Source organism: Phoca vitulina, unplaced genomic scaffold, assembly GCF_004348235.1.
Source record: "Phoca vitulina isolate PV1807 unplaced genomic scaffold, GSC_HSeal_1.0 scaffold10, whole genome shotgun sequence".
NCBI classification, from domain to species: domain Eukaryota; kingdom Metazoa; phylum Chordata; class Mammalia; order Carnivora; family Phocidae; genus Phoca; species Phoca vitulina.
Genome location: NW_022589713.1, coordinates 20,558,059 through 20,581,212, shown reverse-complemented (window position 1 = coordinate 20,581,212; position 23,154 = coordinate 20,558,059). Strand labels below are relative to the sequence as shown.

The following is a 23,154-nucleotide window of genomic DNA, read 5'->3' as shown; positions in this document are numbered from 1 at the left end:
AAGTAGCATGTACATAGGGAAACTTTAATTACAGAAACATGTAAAATGAAATGCACATCTTTTCCTTCTTCCTTCCTTCATATCAGTCTTCTTTCCGAGAGGTAAGCACTATTAAGTTTTGTGTCTATTTTTCCAAAAAAATTTATTACATGCCAAATGATATATCCATATATTTACTTCTAACTCAAAAAACATTGTATTATACACTTTCACACTTTGCTTTTTCACTTTCTTTCTGTATCCTATCATACAGATTTACCTCATTTATTGTAATGACTGTATAGTATTCCATTTTATGGATGGAACATTGCCCTGCTGATGGACATTTAGGTCCTCTAGGTTTTGCTCTTACAAGCAGTACTGCAATAAACATCTGTGTGTCTATTAGTATATTTTTATGAGTATATTCATTGGATTGGAACCCAGCAATGGAATTTGGTCAGTGAGTATTAATATTTAAAATTTTAAAAAAGAGTGCTTTCTGGATAGTCAGGCTTAGTGGTGGTCTCCTAAGTCCAGAACTCTACATATGCTTCAAGAACTGTATAGGTTAGGGCGCCTGGGTGGCTCAGTTGGTTAAGCGACTGCCTTCGGCTCAGGTCATGGTCCTGGAGTCCCGGGATCGAGTCCCACATCAGGCTCCCTGCTCGGCGGGGAGTCTGCTTCTCCCTCTGACCCTCCTCCCTCTCATGCTCTCTGTCTCTCATTCTCTCTCTCTCAAATAAATAAATAAAATCTTTAAAAAAAAAAAAAAAAGAACTGTATAGGTTAATAAGAACAACAATTAAAACTATCATTTTCATGGCTTTAATATAGCCCAGAGACAGGAAACTACAAACTTCAATTAACAATAAGAACAACTCCAATTTCTAGTTGGTCTATTTCTTGAGTTCCCACTATAGGTCTCTGTGGAGAGTTGGAGTGTTGAGAAACTGCACAGAAGAAAGAGAAGGGAATTTAGGTAAAATTACTCTAAGGAAGAGGAAGTTCACTATAAGAGTGAAAATACTGGAAAAGAGTCCTGTTAGGTCAGCAATGACTTCAGGGGAGGAACTTAAACATGCACACAGGAATAAAGAAGGCAGTCATGGAAGGGCATTGATTCCGGCGAAGACCTATTAGAAGGAAGGGAGAGGCATTTTTGGAAATTGTGACGTGAAGGAAAAATGAAGCAAGGTAGATTTATGTCTACAAGATAAAAACCACAAATATTGAAGGAGCTATTACCCCTTTCATTACCCCTCCCTAAAATCAAGATGTGTATTAACTAAATGGCATTTTGCTGTACTGACAGACAAGGGGGCTCTTGAACTGGGGGTCATGTTTGCCATCCCACTGCCAACTCTGTGAACAAAATGCACAGATACAAGTAGTTTATATAAAGCTTTTTAAAATAAAAAATGAGAATAAAAAACTTCAATTGAGAAACACCCTTTGCTATAAAGTCAATCATGAAGTAGATGATCATACTGCAGTCTGAGTTCAGTAGCTTCAAGTAAGTATTTGAGGTTATGAAAATCATAAACTTAGAAACTCATGACAAAATTGATATGAAATAGAAGTAAAGTAAAGCTGATTGAATTAAAATGGTGGGGGGGGGGCCCAAAATTGTTTATCAGACATGAAGACAGAATTAGAAAGTGTTTTAGGGAGAATTCACTTGAATGAAATTTAATAAGGAACACTGAAGAAAAGTGGAAAAACCAAGAAATTGAAGATAAAAAAGTAAAAAAGTGATTTAAGTAGATGATAAGCAAAGAGTGAACATAGATGTAATTGGAATGTCTGAGGAAGAAAAATCAAGACCTGAATTAATGTTTAAAACTGTGTTCTAAGAAAGCACATATAAAATAAGACCTAGAACTACCTAATGAAAAAGCCCACTGAGCACCTGGAAAAATTAACCTAGAGTGATCAAACTTGAGTAAATATCCAAGAGTGACTATTAGATTTTTAAAGTAAAAAATCTTCAGGACTTGGAGGCAAAAATTTCCTATACCTTATAAAGATGAGAGACTGAGTAGCATTGGACTTCTTAAAAGCAATACATAAAACAAGCAACAATGGAAAAGCACTTTCAGGAGACTGGAGGAGAGATTATGAGACTAAGGATTTTATATCTGGCCAACCTGATATTCATATATTAAGACTAGAGAAAACCAGTTTTAACTATGGAAGAACTGAGGGAATACTGTGTTCCCAGGCTTTTCTTGAGGAATTTTCTAGCAGATGAGTTTCATCCAAGTAAGAGGTTTTCAAGGAGAAATTTCGATGAAAGAATTGGCGGTGCTTATTTAATTATAATTCTAAGACTAAAGCAGGGCTGGAAATGAGGATGGAGGACAATGTATAAATGCTGTTATAGTTGCAGAAAAAATGCAGCTGAAAAAATGGGAGAAGGAAGAAGAAAGAGTATAGCAGCATAAGTTCACTGATTGTTGAGTCAACAGATACTATTACAAATAGGCAACCCAGTTAATAAAACAGGAAATAATAAACAGATGAAGGCTTATTAAATAGGTATGATTACAAAAGTACCCACTAGATCAAAAATATAAATTCGCAAATAACAGTATAAACACACAAACAGCAAATACAACATGGTTCATAGAGAGTAATTATAAAGAGTAAAAACCAAATGTCTTTTATGTGAATAAATATGAATGGATTAGCTTATTAAACTCACTTATCTCCTTTATTAAAAGAAAAAGAGGTTTAATTTGTCTCATAAAGCAAGACCAACTATATGTGATATATAGGAGACACTTATAATGATTCAGAAAAGTTAAAAATAAGGGATGGGCAAGAGGTATACCAGAGAACGGAAACAACATAAGCAGTGTTTGTGATCCTAATATTGGATGACATAAAATTGAAGTTTTAATTATGGCAAGGAAAGACATTTTCACATGGTAAAAGCCACAATTCATACTGGTGATAAAAAAAAAATCTATGTCCCAAATGATAAAACCATGAACTTTATAAAGCAGAAACTATGGGAAATCCAAGGAGCCATAGGTAGAAACCAATATTTGACTTAAACACATAATTAATACAAGGCAGGTCAAATGGACCAAAAAAAAAAAGATATACGAGATCTCAGTCACACTAATAGGTAGATCTCCAGGATCTATTTCAGATGTTACAGCCTTGTAATAGGCATTAAATCATCACTTCCAGTATGCATGGAACATTCACAAAAGTTGATTACATATTAGGCCAGAAAGAGAGCATTGTTAAATTCCATAAAGCAAAAATACCACAAACACTGATCAAAACTACAAATTTATAGCAACAGAAACAAAAGTATGGTTTCACTTGAAAATCTGTTCTTGATTGAAATGAAAAAATATGGTTATTGAAGTGGGCAAGATGGCAGAGGAGTAGGAGACCTAAATTTCATCTGGTCCCAGGAATTCAACTAGATAGGTATCAAACCATTCTGAATACCTACAGACTCAACAGGAGATCAAAGAAAAGAATAGCAGCAACTCTCTGAACAGAAAAGTGACCACTTTCTGGAAGGTAGGATGTGCGGAGAAGTGAATCCGAGGTGATATTCGGGAAGATAGACCTTGGGGGAAGGGAGCCTCCTCAGCTGGCAAGTGATAGAGCAGCAGAGCACAAAATCGGAACTTTTAGAAGGCAAGATTTCGGTTTTGTTTTTTCCCCTTTTTTTGATGGCTGCATAGTATTCCATTTTATATATATACACTATATCTTCTTTATCCATTCATCTGTTGATATCTTGGCTCTTAACATAGTTTGGCTATTGTGGACATTGCTTCTATAAACATTGGGGTGCACGTACCCCTTTTGGATCCCTACATTTGTATCTTTGGGGTAAATACCCAGTAGTGCAATTGCTGGATCGTATGGTAGCTCTATTTTCAACTTTTTGAAGAACCTTCATACTGTTTTCCAGAGTGGCCACACCAGCTTGCATTCCCACCAACAGTGTAGGAGGGTTCCCCTTTCTCCGCATCCCCGCCAACATCTGTCATTTCCTGACTTGTTAATTTTAGCCATTCTGACTGGTGTGAGGTGGTATCTCATTGAGGTTTTGATTTGGATTTCCCTGATGCCGAGCGACGTTGAGCACTTTTTCATGTGTCTGTTGGCCATTTGGATGTCTTCTTTGGAAAAATGTCTTTTCATGTCTTCTGCCCATTTCTTGATTGGATTATTTGTTCTTTGGGTGTTGAGTTTGAGAAGTTCTTTATAGATTTTGGATACTGGCCCTTTATCTGATATGTCATTTGCAAATCTCTTCTCCCATTCTGTCGGTTGTCTTTTGGTTTTGTTGACTGTTTCCTTTGCTGTGCAAAAGCTTTTTATCTTGATGAAGTCCCAATAGTTCATTTTTGCCCTTGCTTCCCTTGCCTTTGGCGATGTTTCTAGGAAGAATTTGCTGTGGCTGAGGTCGAAGAGGTTGCTGCCTGTGTCCTCCTCTCGGATTTTGATGGACTCCTGTCTCACATTGAGGTCTTTCAACCATTTTGAGTCTATTTTTGTGTGTGGTGTAAGGAAATGGTCCAGTTTCATTCTTCTGCATGTGGCTGTCCAGTTTTCCCAACACCATTTGTTGAAGAGACTGTCTTTTTTCCATTGGACGCTCTTTCCTGCTTTGTCGAAGATGAGTTGACCATAGAGTTGAGGGTCCATTTCTGGGCTCTCTGTTCTGTTCCACTGATCTGTGTGTCTGTTTCTGTGCCAGAACAGACTGTTATGATGATTATAGCTTTGTAATAGAGCTTGAAGTCTAGAATTGTGATGCCACCAGCTTTGCTCTTCTTTTTCAACATTCCTGTGGCTATTCAGGGTCTTTTCTGGTTCCATGCAAATTTTAGGATTATTTGTTCCATTTCTTTGAAAAAAAGTTGATGGTATTTTGATAGGGATTGGATTAAATGTGTAGCTTGCTCTAGGTAGCATTGACATCTTCACAATATTTGTTCTTCCAATCCATGAGCATGGAATGTTTTTCCATTTCTTTGTGTCTTCCTCAACTTTTTTCATGAGTATTCTATAGTTTTTTGAGTAAAGATTCTTTGTCTCTTTGGTTAGGTTTATTCCTAGGTATCTTACGGTTTTGGGTGCAGTTGTAAATGGGAACGACTCCTTAATTTCTCTTTCTTCTGTCTTGTTGTTGGTGTATAGAAATGCCACTGATTTCTGTGGATTGATTTTATATCCTGTCACTTTACTGAATTCCTGTATGAGTTCTAGCAGTTTTGGGGTGGAGTCTTTTGGGTTTTGCACATAAAGTATCATATCATCTGCAAAGAGTGAGAGTGTGACTTCTTTGCCGATTCAGATGCCTTTTATTTCTTTTTGTTGTCTGATTGCTGAGGCTAGGAATTCTAGTACTATGTTGAATAGCAGTGGTGATAGTGGACATCCTTGCCATGTTCCTGACCTTAGGGGGGAAGCTCTCAGTTTTTCCCCAGTGCGAATGATATTTGCTGTGGGTTTTTCATAGATGGCTTTTATGATATTGAGGTATGTACCCTCTCTCCCTACACTCTGAAGAGTTTTTTTTTTTTTTTTAAAGATTTTATTTATTTATTTGAGAGAGAAAGAATGAGCCAGAGCATGAGAAGGGAGAGGGTCAGAGGGAGAAGCAGACTCCCCACCAAGTGGGTTGTCCGATGCGGGACTCGATCCCAGGACTCCAGGATCATGACCTGAACCAAAGGCAGTTGCTTAACAGCTGAGCCACCCAGGCGCCCATACACTCTGAAGAGTTTTAATCAAGAAAGGGTTCTGTACTTTGTGAAATGCTTTTTCTGCATCTATTGAGAGGATCATATGGTTCTTCTTTTTTCTTTTATTAATGTATTGTATCACATTGATTGATTTGCGGATGTTGAACCAATCTTGCAGCCCAGGAATAAGTCCCACTTGGTCGTGGTCAATAATCCTTTTAATGTACTGTTGGATCCTATTGGCTAGTATTTTGGTGAGAATTTTTGCATCCATGTTCATCAGGGATATTGGTCTGTAATTCTCCTTTTTGATGGGGTCTTTGTCTGGTTTTGGGATCAAGGTAATGGTGGCCTCATAAAACGAGTTTGGAAGTTTTCCTTCCATTTCTATTTTTTGGAACAGTTTCAGAAGAATAGGTATTAATTCTTCTTTAAATGTTTGGTAGAATTCCCCTGGGAAGCCATCTGGCCCTGGGTTCTTGTTGGGAGATTTTTGATGACGGCTTCAATTTCCTTAGTGGTTATAGTTTTGTTCAGGTTTTCTATTTCTTCCTGGTTCAGTTTTGGTAGTTGATACATCTCTAGGAATGTGTGCATTTCTTCCAGATTGTCTGATTTGCTGATATATAGTTGCTCATAATATGTTCTTATAATTGTCTGTATTTCTTTGGTGTTGGTTGTGATCTCTCCTCTTTTATTCATGATTTTATTAGTTTGGGTCGTTTCTCTTTTCTTTTTGATAAGTCTGGCCAGGGGTTTATCAATCTTACTAATTCTTTCAAAGAGCTAGCTCCTAGTTTCGTTGTTCTGTTCTACTATTCTTTTGGTTTCTATTTCATTGATTTCTGCTCTGATCTTTATTAATTCTCTTCTCCTGCTGGGTTTAGGCTTTATTTGCTGTTCTTTCTCCAGCTCCTTTAGGTGTGGGGTTATGTTGTGTATTTGAGACCTTTCTTATTTCTTGAGAAAGGCTTGGATTGCTATATACTTTCCTCTTAGGACTGCCTTTGCTGCATCCCAAGGATTTTGAACAGTTGTGTTTTCATTTTCATTTGTTTCCATGATTTTTTTTAAATTCTTCTTTTAATTTCCTGGTTGACCCGTTCGTTCTTTAGGATGCTCTTTAGCCTCCATGTATTTGAGTTCTTTCTGACTTTCCTCTTGTGATTAAGTTCTAGTTTCAAAGCATTGTGGTCTGAAAATATGGAGGGAATGATCCCAATCTTTTGGTACCAGTTGAGACTTGATTTGTGACCTAGGATGTGATCTATTCTGGAGATTGTTCCATGGGGACTAGAAAAGAATGTGTATTCTGTTGCTTTGGGATGGAATGTTCTGAATATATCTGTGAAGTCCATTTGGTCCAGTGTGTCATTTAGAGCCTTTATTTCCTTGTTGATCTTTTGCTTAGATGATCTGTCCATTTGAGTGAGGGGGGTGTTAAAGTCCCCTACTATTATTGTATTGTTGATGTGTTTTTTTGATCTTGTTATTAATTGGTTTTTGTAATTGGCCGCTCCCATGTTAGAGGCATAGATATTCACAATTGTTAGATCTTCTTGTTGGATAGACTCTTTAACTATGATGTAATGTCCTTCCTCATCTCTTATTATAGTCTTTCATTGAAAATCTAATTTGTCTGGTACAAGGATTGCCACCCAGCTTTCTTTTGATGTCCATTAGCATGGTAAATGGTTTTCCACCCCCTCACTTTCAATCTGGGGGTGTCTTTGGGTCTAAAATGGGTCTCTTGCAGACAGCATATCCATGGGTCTTGTTTTTTAATCAATCTGATAGCCTGTGTCTTTTGATTGGGGCATTTAGCTCATTTACATTCAGGGTAACTATTGAAAGATATGAATTTAGTGCCATTGTATTGAGTGTAAGGTGACTGTTACTGTATGTTGTCTCTGTTCCTTTCTGGTCTATGTTACTTTTTGGCTCTCTTTGCTTAGAAGACCCCTTCTAATGTTTCTTGTAGGGCTGGTTTCATGTTTGCAAATTCTTTTAGTTTTTGTTTGTCCCGGAAGCTTTTTATCTCTCCTTCTATTTTCAGTGACAGCCTAACTGGATATAGTATTCTTGGCTGCATATTTTTCTCATTTAGTGGTCTGAATATATCATGCCGGTCCTTTCTGGCCTGCCAGGTCTCTGTGGGTAGGTCTGCTGTCAATCTAATGTTTCTACCGTTGTAGGTTACAGACCTCTTGTCCTGAGCTGCTTTCAGGATTTTCTCTTTGTCTCTGAGACTGGTTTTACTATTAGATGTCGGGGTGTTGACCTATTTTTATTGATTTTGAGGGGGGTTCTCTGTGCCTCCTGGATTTTGATGCCTGTTTCCTTCCCCAAATTAGGGAAGTTCTCTGCTATAATTTGCTCCAGTATACCTTCTGCCCCCCTCTTTCTTTCTTTTTCTTCTGGGATCCCAGTTATTCTAATGTTTCATCTTATGGTATCACTTATCTCTCGAATTCTGTCCTCATGATCCAGTAGGTGTTTATCTCTCTTTTTCTCAGCTGCTTTGGTCTCCATCGTTTGGTCTTCTATGTCACTAATTCCCTCTTCTGCTTCATTTATCCTAGCAGTCAGAGCCTCCATTTTTGATTGCACCTCATGAATAGCCTTTTTGATTTCGACTTGGTTAGATTTTAGTTCTTTTATTTCTCCAGAAAGTGATTCTCTGGTATCTTCCATGCTTTTTTCAAGCTCAGTTAGTATCTTTATAATCGTCATTCTGAACTCTAGTTCCGACATCTTACTAATGTATTGACTAGGTCCCTAGCAGTCAGTACTGCCTCTTGTTCTTTTTTTTGAGGTGATTTTTTCCGTCTTGTCATTTTGTCCAGAGGAGAATAGATGAATGAGAGAACAAAATGCTAACAGGGTAACAACGACCCCAGAAAAATACACACTAAAGAAATCAGAAGAGACCTGAAATAGGGAGGAAAAGAAAGGGGAAGAAAGGGAAAAAGAAAAAGAAAAAAAAATATGATCAAATATGATCAGGCTGGTGAATAGATCAGTGCCACACACTAGATTTTGGGCGTATTTTGGTCTGTTAGATGAAACTGCCTCGCTAAAAGTTTAAAGAAAAACTTCTATGTACAAAAATAAGGGTATATACAATGAAGGGATAGAATATGAGTATAAGCATGAATATTGAAAAAGATTTTATAAAAGGAATTGATAAGATGGTGTTGAAAAAAGAAGGAAGAGAAATTAAAAAAAAAAAGGGAGAGAATGTGATCAGGCAGGAGACTAGAACAAAGCCATACACTAGAGATTTAGGGTATATTTGGTCTGTTAGAAGAAACTGTATCCCAAAATTTTAAAGAGAGAACAACTTATATATATATATATATATATATATATACCAAATATATATATGCCCAAAATAAGGTTAACTACTATGAAGGGATAGAATATGACTCTAAAAATGAAACCTAAAAAAGATTTTAAAAAAATGGATTGATAAGATGTTGGTTGAAAAAGGGAAAAAAAAATTAAAAAAAATAGAAAAAAAAGAAAATTAAAAAACTTAACTTTGAAAGACTGCAGAATCATGGGAAAAAAGGCCATGAATTCTATGTGCTGTATTCCCCTAGCTCTGGAGTTCTGCCATTCTCTTTGGTCAATAAACTTGGTCTTGGCTGGCTGTTCTTGCTGATCTTCTGGGGGAGGGGCCTGTTGCCCTGGTTCTCAAATGTCTTTGTCCGAGGCGGAATTGCACCGCTCTTGCTGGGGCCGGGCTAAGTAATCTGCTCAGGTTTGCTCTCCGGAGCTTTCGTTCCCTGCAAGCTTTCCATTCAGCTTTGGAGGACAAGAGTGAAAGTATCGGCTTCCCAGTCTCGGCCCCGGAGGAGCCAAGAACTGGGAGTCCCGCTCCTCAGTGAGCCCCCAGAGAAAAGCAGTCAATCACTCCTGTCTCCCCGGTCTCCAGCCACACTCTGTGCTCACATGGCCTGTGACCGAGAGTTTCTGTCTCTGGCACCCGACCCCGTTTCCAGTCTCCAAACCCAGCAGATCCCTGCGGTGCGCTCCCGCGCCACTTCTCCCAGGGGAGGAAGGGGAGTCTCCCCGGATCTGCCTGCTGGAAGAGCAGTGGCCCGACTGTGCCGCGGATCATGGGTTATGGCAACCCCGATCTGAGAGCCCACTCCTCGGCTCTGTCTTTGCAGCCGGCTTCCCCCCTCCGATATCTGGGAGCTCTGCACTCAGGCCCCCCTGTCTTTCTGTGACTCCGTGCTCACCCGGCCTGTGACCCAGCGTTTCTATCTCTGGCTCACGACCCCGTGTGGAGTCTTAAAACCCATCAGATCCCTGCGGTGCACTCCTGCGCCACTCTTCCCGGGGGAGGAAGGGGTGTCTCCCCGGATCTGCTGCTTGTTGGGTCCCTGCTTCTACAAAGTGATCACTTTTCTGTTCAGAGAGTTGCTACTATTCTTCGGTCTCCTGTTCAGTTTGTAGGTGTTCAGAATGGTTTGATACCTATCTAGCTGAATTCCTGGGACCAGATGAAATTTAGGTCTCCTACTCTTCCACCATCTTGCCTTTCAAATAAATCTGAAAAAAAAAAAAAAGACTAATATCCTTAATATGTTAAAAAAAACTGCTAAAAATTGAGGAAGTAAAGACCAAAATTGATAGAAAAACAGACAGAAACCATGGATAGCTCACAAAAATATATATAAAATGGACCTTAAAGATATGGAAAGATTTTCCACTTGACTCATTATGTTAGAAATGCAAATTAAAATTACACTGAGTCATCATTTCTCATCTGGCAGATTGGCAAAAAATTAACAACTTGAAAACATTTTCCATTGGTAAGTCTGGCAAAGCAGACTGTCTCATAAATTGCTGGGAAGGGCATATGGTAATTTGTAAGACTAAGTGGGTATTATTTACATGTGAACCCAGCAGTGTACCTTTCAGGTATTTATACTAAAGATACACTTCTCATCATCCAAAATTATAGACGTACAAGGTTACTACTGTTGTGTTATTTGCAATTGCAAAATAATGTAGGCAGCCTGAATTTAATGTAAGCAACACATGGGAGATTAGTTGAGTAAACTTTGGGACCTCCACACAGTAGAGTCCTAGGCAGGAAAAAGAGCGAGCATGATCTCTATGAACTGATAGGAAGCAATTCTCGGGATATATTGTTAAGTGAAGAAATCTGAAGTGCTAAAGAGTATTTGTAGTAGGTTACTTTCCTTCTTAGACAGAAGTGGGAATTAAAAAGATATACATGTATCTACTCATTTCTGTAATATACACATGAGAGATAAATCAGAAAATGAGATTAATGACAGGGTGAGTAGAATTAGGGTGGAAGGGAGTGACATTAATCTATGTTAATGTTTACATATTAAAGAAAAGATTGAGGGAAAACCTTTAAGATGGAATAAAAACAAATGAACCTGTGTTTCAAATGAATAACTTTTAAAGACAGTATTTTGACTATATACCTTTAGTCCAGCAACAAATAGTTATAAAGCGGGACTGAATTTTAGTTTTTGTTTTGTTTGTAGTAATAGGGGGTTTTCTGAAACCAGTTACTCTGTATTTAAGGATTAAATAAAGTTCATTTTGAGGATAATGGAAGTCCAATATCTACTGTAGGAGAAAGGAGTTGTGAATATGGTAAGGGGCAAATTAGAATGAATCCCATGGTTGAATTGGATATGAACTCAATGTTTTCATACTACTTTTAGAAATGGGTGTGTGTGTGTCTGTGGATTTCCTAGCTCTGTCCTCTAGGACAGCTTTTTAGAAGCAAGGTTACCTGCACCTACCCCCCACCTCCCCCAAGGAATCTGAGCCCTTTGGAGACATGGCTGATTCTGGGCTTGGGCCAAGAAAAATTACAAGATGAACCTGAAAGTAAGGTAATTCCAGAATGTAACATAGTGCTCAAAGAGCATTGGAGAAACATCAAGTGGCACAGGACCCTCCTTGAATGAGCTCTCACTGGCAAATATGGGGCAATTTAAACATAAAATAATGATGGCAAAGATTACAATCCACATAATAAAACAAGAATTCCTAAGTTCATACTTGTGGATGATGTAAATAAATGGGAAAGATGAGAGCTCTCTGATAGTAGAATGCTAGCTAATAAATGGGGTGAGGGAAATCCCCGTTCAGCAGCTGTCATGGCAATAATTGGGTCAGGTAAGAATCATGAATGCTAAAGCTAGTGGGTGAAAATTTGATGAAAAATAGGATTTTTACATAATTTCTAAGTATTTCCCCACAGTATACTTATTTTACAGGGGAGAAACCTGCATATATCACCACCATTAATAGCCAAATTGACATGTGCACCCCCTCCCCTTTTTTTAAGTAGGCTCCATGCTCAGCGTGGAGCCCAACACCGGGCTTGAACCCATGATCCTGAGTTCAAGACCTGAGATGAGATCAAGAGTCAGACACTAAACTGAGCCACCCAGGTGCCCCCATTATGTGCCTTTTGATGTGATTTACTGAGAGGGTCACTTTTGTGATACTCTGCCAAAAATGATTACCCTGACATTAAATATGAAGAAACCTCAAACCCAAATGGAAGGCAAATAACCAAATGACCAGTCTGTGGTCTTCAAAGATGTCATGATCATGAAGAAAAGGACTGAGGGGGGAGAATTATAGCAGGCTAAGTGACGTGACTACTAGAAGCAACTGCTGCTCTTGGGTTAGATTCTAGAACCAGATTTTTGTTGCTATAAAGAGTGTTACTGGAATAACTGGCAATATTTGAACAAGGTTTTATAGTAGCTAGTAGTATTAGTTTCCTGATTTTGACAATCTCACTGCAGATGTCCTTGTTCTTAGGAGGTACATACTGAGGTACTTAGAAGTAAAGAGGCATCTTGTCTGTAACTTACTCTCAAATAGTTCAGGAGAAAAATTGTGTGCATAGACGTACATATGTAGAGAGAAAAATATATATGTGTATATATAAATAAATTTACATTTATATATATATAAATATATGTAAATAGGAAAGAGGAGATGTAGGTGGGGACAGAGAGGGAACGGTAAAACGTATGTGGTAAAATGTTAAATGGAGATATACTTTTTTTACTGTTCTGGAAATTTTTATGTAAGTTTGAAATGATTTCAAAATAAGGTTAAAAGAGTAAAATAATGCCAAATTCAAATAGAACCTTTAAAAAAGGGTGCACTGGTTTCTCCTCCCCAGCAGGGAGGAGGCACTGCCATGCCTGCATCCTTGCAGACCCCGCGGTGGGTGGGGGCTCTCCAGCTCTGTCATTCTGTAATGTAGCTGTATCTCATTCTTTATCATTTTGAGCTCAGGTGTAAATTTATCCCTGCAGGTTGTTGATGAGCGAGAATTTTTTGAGATCATGCCCAATTATGCCAAGAACATCGTTGTTGGTTTTGCAAGAATGAATGGGAGGACCGTTGGAATTGTTGGCAACCAACCTAAGGTGGCCTCAGGTAGGCGGGAGAGGCTCTCACCAACCTCGGGTGGCAGCTGGGGGCCGGGGCTGCCTGGGCTCACAGTGTCTGCCTTCTGCCTTTTCCTCAGAGGAGCCTTCCATGGCCAGAGAAGAAACTCCGATAGATGTTGTTATAAAAGCTCTTTTCTCTTTTGATGTTCATATCTCAAAATGCTTCTTTCATACTTTAATTTTTTTAAGGCTTACAGATAACTTTCTTTTTTCGAGTTCAGAAGGTCTTTACTTTTTCAGAGGTCTGCTTTCTGTCTCCTGCTGGTTAAATTTATGTCTCACCCACTAAACTATAAGCTCCATGAGGGCAGGGTGTCCTAACCATCATTTTACCTCCACTGTCTTCAGGGGTGTCCAGGACACAGTTGGTGGGTGATGAGTTAACAGCACCTTCCCGTGTCTGTGCCCCACAGCCTTCTGGGGAGATGGCCAGAGCTGAGCTACGGCCAGCCAGGTCATGGGGACTCGTCCATGGCTGTGCTCTGGGTACGTGTGGCATGGGGACTGTAGACACTGCTTTTCTCCTATTTTCCTTCTTAGGTTTGTTTTGAATCCCTGTGTAGGAGAAATACGCCCTCCCTTATTGGCCCAGCTTCATCTTTTGTTTCTGTCATGGCAATTTTACCTTGTCTTTAGAAAAAAGTGTATTTTTTTTTTAACAATATTTTTTATCACGGTAAAAAAAATTGTGTGTATAAATAACATAAAGTTTGCCTTTTTAACCAATTTTAAGGGTATAATGTAGTGGCATTAATTACATTCACACTGTTTGCAGCCATTACCACTATCTTCCAGAAATTTTTCAAGTAGAAAAAGACTCCCTTTCCACCTTACCGACACACCTTGATAATGCCTTTTCCTCAGAGGAGCCCTCCATCGCCAGAGAAGAAACTCCGATAGATGTTGTTGTAAATCTCCTCTCTATGAATTTACCTATTCTAGGTATCCCATGTAAGTGGAATCATGTTGTAGTTGTCTTTTTGTGTCTAATTTATTTTACTTAGCATAATGTTTTCAAGGTTCATCAATGTGGTAGCATATATCAGAACTTCATTTTAACTTTTCACAGCTAAGTAATAGTCCATTGTACGTGTATACCACATTCATCTGTGATGGACACTTGGTTTGTTTCCAGCTTTTGGCTGTTGTGACTAATGCTGCAATAAACATCGGTATGCAAGTATCTATCTGAATCTCCTTTTTCAGTTCTTTTGGGTATCCACCTAGGAGTGGAATTATTGAGTAATATGGTAGTTTTATGTTTACTTTGAGGAAACACCATACTGTTTTCCACAGTGACTGCGCTGTTTTACATTCTCACTAGCAATGCATGGGGTTCCAGTTACGTCTCACTGTCTCCAGCACTTATTTTCTGCTATGTTTTGATAAATAGCTATCCTAATGGGTAATTTTCATTTAAATTTCCCTAATAATTAGTGATGTTGAGCATCTTTTCATGTGCTTATTGGCCATTTGTACGTCTTCTTTGGAGAAATATCTATTAGATTCCTTTGTGCATTTTTAATTTTTTTTATTTGACAGAATGAGAGAGAGCGAGCACAAGCAGGGGGAGTGACAGAGGCATAGGGAGAAGCAGGCTCCCTGCTGAGCAAGGAGCCTGATGGCTCGATCCCAGGACTCTGGGATCATGACCTGAGCCAAAGGCAGCCGCCTAACCGACTGAGCCACCCAGGCGCCCCTCCTTTGTGCATTTTTAATTATTTGTTTCTTGTTGTTGAATTGTTGGAGTGCTTTATATTTTGGATATTAAAGCCTTATCAGCTATATGATTTGCAAATATTTCCTCCCATTCTGTAGTTTGTCTTTTCACTTTCTTGATAATGTCATTTGGTGTACAAAAATTTTAAAATTTGATGAAGTCCAATATATCTTTGTTGTTGTTTGTGCTTGGCAGGGTACCTGTTGACAAGTCCAGTGTCATGAAGCTTTCTCCCTATGTTTTCTTTTAGGAATTTTATGCTTTTAGCTTTTACGTTTTGTTTTGATCAATTTTGAGTAAATTTTTACATATGATGTGAGTTAAGGGTCCAACTTTATTCTTTTGATGTAGAAATCCAGTTATCCCAGCACCCATTTGTTGAACAGATTGTTCTTCCCTATTGAATATCTTGGTATCCTTGTCGAAAATCAGTGGGCTGTAGATGTGTGGGTTTTTTCCTGGACTCTTAATAGTATTTAATTGGTCTGTTTAGGTTTATCCACATGCTGGTTTTCATTACTGTAGTTTCGTGTAGTAGGTTTTAATATTGAGAACTGTGAGCCTTCTCAAGTTGTTTTTAAAGATTGGTTTGGCTTTTTGGGATCCTTGCAGTTCCATATGAATTTGAAGATTGGCTTTTAGATTTCTGCAAAAAAAGGATGTTGGAATTTTGATAGAGATTGCATTGAATCTGCAGATCACTTTAGGTAGTAAGATGTTTCGACCTGTGAGCATAGGGTATCTTTCCATTTATTTTGGTCTTTTATTTCTTTCAGTAATGTTTTGTAGTCTTTAGTGTACAAGTCTTTCACCTCTTGGTTAAATTTACTCTTACATGTTTTATTCTCTTAGATACTATTATAAATGGAATTGCTTTCTCGATTTCCTTTTTGGATTGTTCGTTATTAGAAAGACAACTACACAACTGATTTTTGTTTGTTGATCATGCAACCTGCAACTTTGCAGAGCTTATTAGCTTTACTAGCCTTCTTGTGGATTCTCTGGGATATTATATAGGATCATATTTTTTTTACAAAAAAGGTATTTTTACTCTCTCTCCAATTTGGATACCTTTGACTATTTTTTTCTTGTCTAGTTACTCTGACTAGAATATCCAGCACACTGTTGAATAGCATTGGTGAAAGCAGGCATCCTTATTTTGTTCCTGATCTTAGGGGGAGAACTTTGTCTTTCACCACTGAATATGTTAACTATGGGTTTTTCATAAATGCCCTTCCTCGTTGTGAGAAAATTTCCTTCTTTCCTAGTTTTCTGAGTGTTGTTTTTTTTAATCTTGAAAGGTTGATAGATTTTGTCAAATCCTTTTTCTGTGACATTTGAAATGATAGTGTAGTTTTTGTCCTTCATTCTATTAATGTGGTGTGTTATATTGATTGATATTTTGTATGTTGAACCACTTCTGCATTACTGGAGTATATCCGACTTGGTCATGGTATATAATCCTTTTTATAAAATAAATTTTATTTTTTGGAGCTCTTTAGTTTCACAGAAAAATTAAGTGAAGACTACAGAGTTCCCATATAGTATGCTCTGCTATCACACATGCACAGCTTACATCACTATCAATATGCGGAACCAGAGGGGTAAATTTGTTACAACTGATGAATGTACATTGACACACCAGGAGTTTCTCTTGTTCTGCATTCTCACCAGGATTTGGTCTTGTCAGTCAGTGTTCTGGATTTTGGCCATTCTCATAGTTGTGTATGTATCTCATAGATATATGTGTGTATCTCATTGATGTATCTCATTTTAATTGGCATTTCTCTGATGACATGATGTGGAGCATCTTATCATGTGCTCATTTGCCATCTGTATGTTTTTGTTTCCTTTGGTGAGGTGTCTGTTCAGATCTTTAGTCCCTCCCCCCCCCCTTTTTATCTTTTGCTCATTTTTAAAATCAGGTTTTCTTTTTCTTTTCTTTCTTTTTTTTTTTTTTTTTTTTTAAGATTTTATTTATTTGACAGAGACACAGTGAGAGCGGGGAACACAAGCAGGGGGAGTGGGAGAGGGAGAAGCAGGCTTCCCACTGAGCAGGGAGCCCGATGCGGGGCTCGTTCCCAGGACCCCGGGATTGTGACCCGAGCTGAAGGCAGATGCTTAACCGACTGAGCCACCCAGGCGCCCCTTAATCAGGTTTTCTTATTGTTGAGTTTTAAGAGCTTTCTGTATACATTAGATAGCAGTTCCTTTATCACATGTATATTTTGCAAATACTTTCTCCCAGACTGTGGTTATCTTTTCATTTCTCTAGAAAGTGTCATTTGCAGAGCAGAAGTTTTTAATTATAATGAGGTCAACTTATCAGTTATTTTTTTCATAGATCATGCCTTTGGTAGAAAGATACCACCATACCCAAGGTTATTTGTTTTTCTCCTATGTTATCTTCTAGGCGTTTTAGAGTTTTGTGTTTTATATTCAGGTCTCTGGATCCATTTTGAGTTAATTTTCATAAAAAGTGTAAGGTCTGTGTCTAGATTAATTCTTTTGCTTGTGGACGTCAAGTTGTTCCAGCACTATTCGTTGAAAAATGATCTTTCTTCCATTGTATTGCCTTTGTTTTTTTATTTTTATTTTTTTTGGTCAAAGATCAGTTGATTACATTTATGTGGGTCTACTTCTGGTTTCTCTGTTCTGTTCCATTGATCTATTTGTTTGTTCCTTCACCAGTACCACACATCTTGATTACTTAGCTTTATAGTAAGTCTTGCAGTTAGGTACTGTCAGTCCTTCAACTATATTTTGTCCTTCAATATTGTGTTGGCTGTTCTGGGGTTTTTGCCCCTCAATATACTCTTTAGAATCAGCCTGTCAACATCCACTCAATAACTTGTTGGGATTTTGATTGGAATAGTGTTATATCTAGAGATCAAGTTGGAAATACCTGACCTCTTGATGATATTGAGTCTTCCTATCCATAAACATGGAATATGTCTCCATTTATTTGATTCTTCCATTTTGTTCATCAGAGTTGTATAGTCTTCCTCATATAGATCTTATAATGTGTTTTATTAGATTTATGCCTCTGTATTTCTTTTTTGGTTAGTGAGTGCTAATGTAAATGGTATTGTGTTCTTAGTTTCAAATTCACTACTGGTATATAGGAAAGTGATTAACTTTTGTTTATTAACTTTGTATCCTGCAACCTTGTTGTAATTGCTTATTAGTTTCAGCAGTGTTTTTGCAATTCTTTAGGATTTTCTACATAGATTATTAGGTTATCTGTGAACAAAGACAGTTTGATTTCTTCCTTCCCAGTCTGTGTACCTTTTGTATATTTTCTTGTTTTATTGGATTAGCTAGGACTTGCAGTACAGTTTTGAAAAGTAGTGGAGAGGGGGCATTTTTGCCTTGTACCTGATCTTAGTGGGAAAGCTTCTAGTTTTTCACCATTATGCATGATGTTAGCTGTAGATTTTTGGTTAGATGATCTTTATCAAGTTGAGAAGTTGCCCTTGTAGTCCTAGTATTGCTTTTTCTCTATCTACTTACATGTTCGTGTGATTTTTCTTCTTTAGCCTGTTGATGCAGTGGATTACATGAATTGATTTTCAAACGTTGAATCTGCCTACCTGTGATAAATCCCACTTGGAAGTGGTATATAATTATTTTTATAACATTGCTGGATTTGATTTGCTAATATTTTGTTGAGGATTCTTATGTCTGTGTTCACGAGAGACATTGGTCTGTAGTTTTCTTGTAATGTCTTTGGTTTTGGTAATAGCGTAATGCTGGCCTCATAGAGTTACTTAGGAAGTATTCCCTCTGATTCTGTCTTCTGGGAGAGATTGTAGAGAATTGGTATAATTTCTTAAATGTTTTGGAGAATTCACCAGTAAAACTTTCTGGGCTGCATTTGTTTTTTAAATCACATAAGAAATAAAAAAAATGGTATTACAAATCAAAAATGTGGAGTGCCTGACTGGCTCAGTTGGCTAAGTGTCTGTCTTTGGCTTGGGTCATGATGTCAGGGTCCTGGGATCGAGCTCTATGTTGGGCTCCCTGCTCCCTGGGGAGCCTGCTGCTTCCTCTCCCTCTGCCTGCATCTACCCCTGCTTGTTTTCGCTCTCTCTCTGTCAAATAAATAAATAAAATCTTAAAAATATATATATATAATACTGGCTTTTACATTTCCCCATGTAGTTACCTTTACTAGAGATCTTTATTTCTTCATACAGTTGTGTGGTACTGTCTAGTATTTTTTTCATTTCAACCTGAAGGATTCCCTTTACCATTTCTTGTAGGGGAGGCCTAGTGGTAATGAACTCTTCAGCTTTGATCTTGGAATGTCTTACTTTGTCCCTCATTTTTCAAGGACAATTTGCCAAACATGGAGTTCTTGGTTGACAGTTTTATTCTTTCAGTGCTCTAAGTCATCCCATTGTCTTTTGGCCTTCATGGTTTTTCTACTCAGAAATCAATTGATAATCTTACTGAGGATCTCTTGTATATGGTGAGTCACTTCTGTCTTGCTACTGTCAAGATTCTGTCTTTATCTTTTAGTAATTTGATAATGTGGCTCAGTGGGGGGTCTGTTTGTGTTTATTCTACTTAGTTTCTTGGATTTGTCGCTTCATGTTTTACATCAAATTTGGGAAGTTTCTGGACATTATTCTTCAAATAATCTCTGTCCCTTTTTTCTCTTTCTCCTCCCTCTGGTGTTGCCTTGCTGCATATGTTGGTTCAAATGATGGTATTTCATAGGTCTCTTAGTTTCTATTAACTTCATTTTTTCTTTTCTTTTTGCTCAGACTGAATAATTTAAATTATCTTCAGGTTTCCTGATCCTTTCTTCTGTTTTCTCAAATCTGCTATTGAACCCCTGTAATGATTTTTTTTTTTTCCAATTATGGTAGTTTTCAGCCCCAGAATTTGTTTGGTTCCTTTTTATGATTTCTTTCTTTTTGATATTCTCATTTTGTTCATACATTGTTTTCTGATTTTTAAATATCTTTGTTCATGTTTTTCTTTGCGTCTTTGGCCATATTTAAGACAGTTATTTTAAAGTCTTTGTCTAGGGGCATCTGGGTGGCTTAGTTGGTTAAGCGTCTGCCTTCAGCTCAGGTCATGATCCCAGGGTCCTGGGGTCGAGTCCTATGCTGGGCTCCCTGCTCTGCGGGGAGCCTGCTTCTCCCTCTCTGCTCTCCCCTCCAACTTGTGCTTGTGCTCTCTCGTGTTCTCTGTCTCTCTTTCTCTCAAACAAAATCTTAAAAAAAAATAAAGTCTTGGGGTGCCTGGGTGGCTCAGTCAGTTAAGTGTCTGCCTTCGGCTCAGGTCATGATCCCAGGGTCCTTGGATTGAGCCCCACGTCAGGCTCCCTGCTCTCTGGGGAGCCTGCTTCTTCCTCTCCCTCTGCTTGCCACTCCCCCTAGTTGTGCGCGCGTGTGCTCTCTCTCTGTCAAATAAATAAATAAATTTTAAACAAAAAAAGTCTTTGTCTAGTAAGTTCAGTGTCTGGGTTTCTTCAGGGACAGATTCTGTCAATTTGTTTGAGTGGCTGTTTTCCTGTTTCTTTGTAAGCTTTATTATTTTTTGTTGAAAACTAGACATTTGAATATTGTGGTAACTCTGGAAATCATATTTTCTTTCCTAGGTTTTGTTGTGGTTGATCATTGAATGCTGTAATAGTCCATTTGTCTAGTCACTTTTCCTGATTATTTTTGCAGACTATATTCCTTGCTGTATGTGGTCACTGAAGTTTCTTTTCCTTAGCTTGTATCCAGCTGGCGTTTTGACAGAGATATCCTTGAACACCAGGTGCTAAAACAGACAAACAAAACACCTCTTCTAGTCTTTGAGAATTGGCTCTGTGCTGGGGCTCCTCTTCAATACTTAGCCAGACTTAAACTGAGCTTAGGGATCAGCCCAAGGTTAACTCTTAAGATCTTTGTAGGTTATTTGTTTTGTAATGTGTTTTCATTTTCATTCATCTTCAGATATTTCCTTTTCTCAGGTCTTTTCTGAGCATGCATCTGGTTCTAGGCATATCTGTGTCTTTCTGAAATCCCCTGTATATATAGGTGTTCTTGAGTGCCCTAATTTCCCAAAGAAACTCTGTTTTGTTTTGTTTTTTCTCCTAGGCCTTAGGTGATTGAAGCATAATCTTTTGCCTCAGATATCTGCAGGTTGTTCTTTTGTTTTTGAACAATGTCTGCCACTTTTCTGGCCTGGGTGAGTTCCAAGTTAGGTGAAACAGATGAAAGTCCGTCTTTCAGACAAGTTAAAACAGACCTATGTGATAATTTGTGACTGAGGTCTTCTTTGTTCCCTCTAGAACTAGGGAGAGTGTGGGGCAAGTGTAATTAAGAACACCAACAAGGCTTTGCTACTATTTTTAAGTTGCCTTTTTTCTTGATTTTCTTTTGATTGTTGTAAACCTTCACTTATTCCAGAGTTTCTGCTTGTTTTGTTATGTTTCTGTTGGAGGATAGGAGGTTGGAGCTGCCCACTCCACCATTTTGTTGTTTAAAAAAAGTGTTTAAAGTCAGGAATTCACACCCATTGAAAATTGTATTTTGTTCCTCCAATAAGTTCATAACTGTCCATACATTCTTTTAGTTCCTCCTTTTAGCTTTGTCAGTCCCTGGCACAGACTTCACATGGTTTCTTGTGTCTGCTTTAAGATCTTTCTCAACCCGTGACTACCTCTGCAGGTACAGGTTGACTTTCATAGGCTCACTTTTTAAGAAACTGCTTTGCTTGTCCTGGAAATTTTCTCTATAAATAGCCAGGACGTCTATCCCAGGGGCCCTCCCCAGCTCTGGCTGGAGCCTGAACATTTGATTCCATTGTGGTTCCTTGACTTCTCTTTTTCTTGGCTTAAAAATTCTTTGTGATGTTTATGGAGGGCAAGATGTGGAAGTTCAGTAGGTTACTGCTTTTTTGAAGAAAGCTTCGTTTTATTGACTTCTTCATTCCCTGTTACTAAAAGCCCACTTCAGAGGCTCAGATAGGGAGCTTCTGTTCTGGTTCTCATTTTTTCTTATAGGAATTAGCCAAGGCTCTTTGGACACTCTCTGGGTGCCAGGCTCTCTGTACAGCCCTGGGACTAGGCCTAAGATGCTAAGACCAGGCCTCTGGACATGGGGCCCATTCCGTGGCAGCTTGGGGCTGCAGGTTTTCCATTTCTGTTCATTTCCCCAATGATTACATATTGTTTTGCTTGTCAGTGCTCATCTTTCTTTTCAGTTTGATTTTGAGTGTAGCCTCTGGGTACTTTTTGCAGTTTCTTAATTTAGAATTGTTTTTTTTCTGGGACTTATCACTCAGATTCTTTATTTCAGATCATTAACATAGATTTTGAATAGAAAGGAAAGAAAGGAGATTTAAAACATTTTTCTTTTATTGAGTTATAATTTACACACAATAAAATATACAGCTTTCAAATGCTCATTTTGATAGGTTTTGACAATTTGACAATTGTATACAACCTTGTTATCACCGTCCAGAACTAGATATAGAACATTTCTGTCATCTCAGGAAATGCATTTAGCAAGAGGGAAGTTTTACCTGTTTTTCTTTTCTGAGTTGTTTCTTTTTCATGCTTTCTAGCATTCTTTATATATTTTGAATGTGAGTCCTTTGTCAGATACGTGTATTGCAAATATTTTTTTCCTGATTAGTGACTTATTTATTCAGTAAATTAATGGTGTCTTTTGACTCACACATTATTTTTATTTTATTTTTTTAAAGACTTTATTTATTTATTTGACAGAGAGAGACACAGCGAGAGCAGGAACACAAGCAGGGGGAGTGGGAGAAGGAGAAGCAGGCTCTCTGCTGCTGAGCAGGGAGCCCGATGCGGGGCTTGACCCCAGGACCCCGAGATCATGACCTGAGCCGAAGGCAGATGCTTAACGACTGAGCCACCCAGGCGCTCCATTGACTCATATTATTTTAAACATTTGATGAAGCCCCATTTATCAGTGTTTTTTATTTATGATTAGAGCTTTTGTGTCTTTTCCAAGAAATCTTTGCCTACTGCAAGGGTGCAAAGATAGTCCAATATTATTGCCTAGTTTTGTAGTTCTGGGTTTTATATTAAGGTCTGTGATCTATTTTGAATGGATTTTTGTATATAGTTTATAGTGTGAAACAGTCTAATTTCATGTGTGTGTGGTTTTTTTTTTTCTAAGATACAGATAGTTAATTGTTTCATCACCATTTGTTAAGAAGACTTCCTTTCCACATTGACTTGTTTTGGTGTCTGGTCTAAAATCAGTTG

At 38.1% G+C, this 23,154-nt stretch overlaps 1 protein-coding gene across 1 annotated transcript in view; it reads left to right on the top strand.

Moving 5' to 3' along the window:
* PCCB (propionyl-CoA carboxylase subunit beta) overlaps window positions 1–23,154 on the top strand; it is a 96,555-nt gene that overhangs the window by 67,412 nt on the left and 5,989 nt on the right. Inside the window, exon 10 of the mRNA XM_032408641.1 lies at window positions 13,052–13,175. Within this exon, the coding sequence (XP_032264532.1) occupies window positions 13,052–13,175 (124 nt within the window). The remainder of the gene's footprint in view (window positions 1–13,051; window positions 13,176–23,154) is intronic.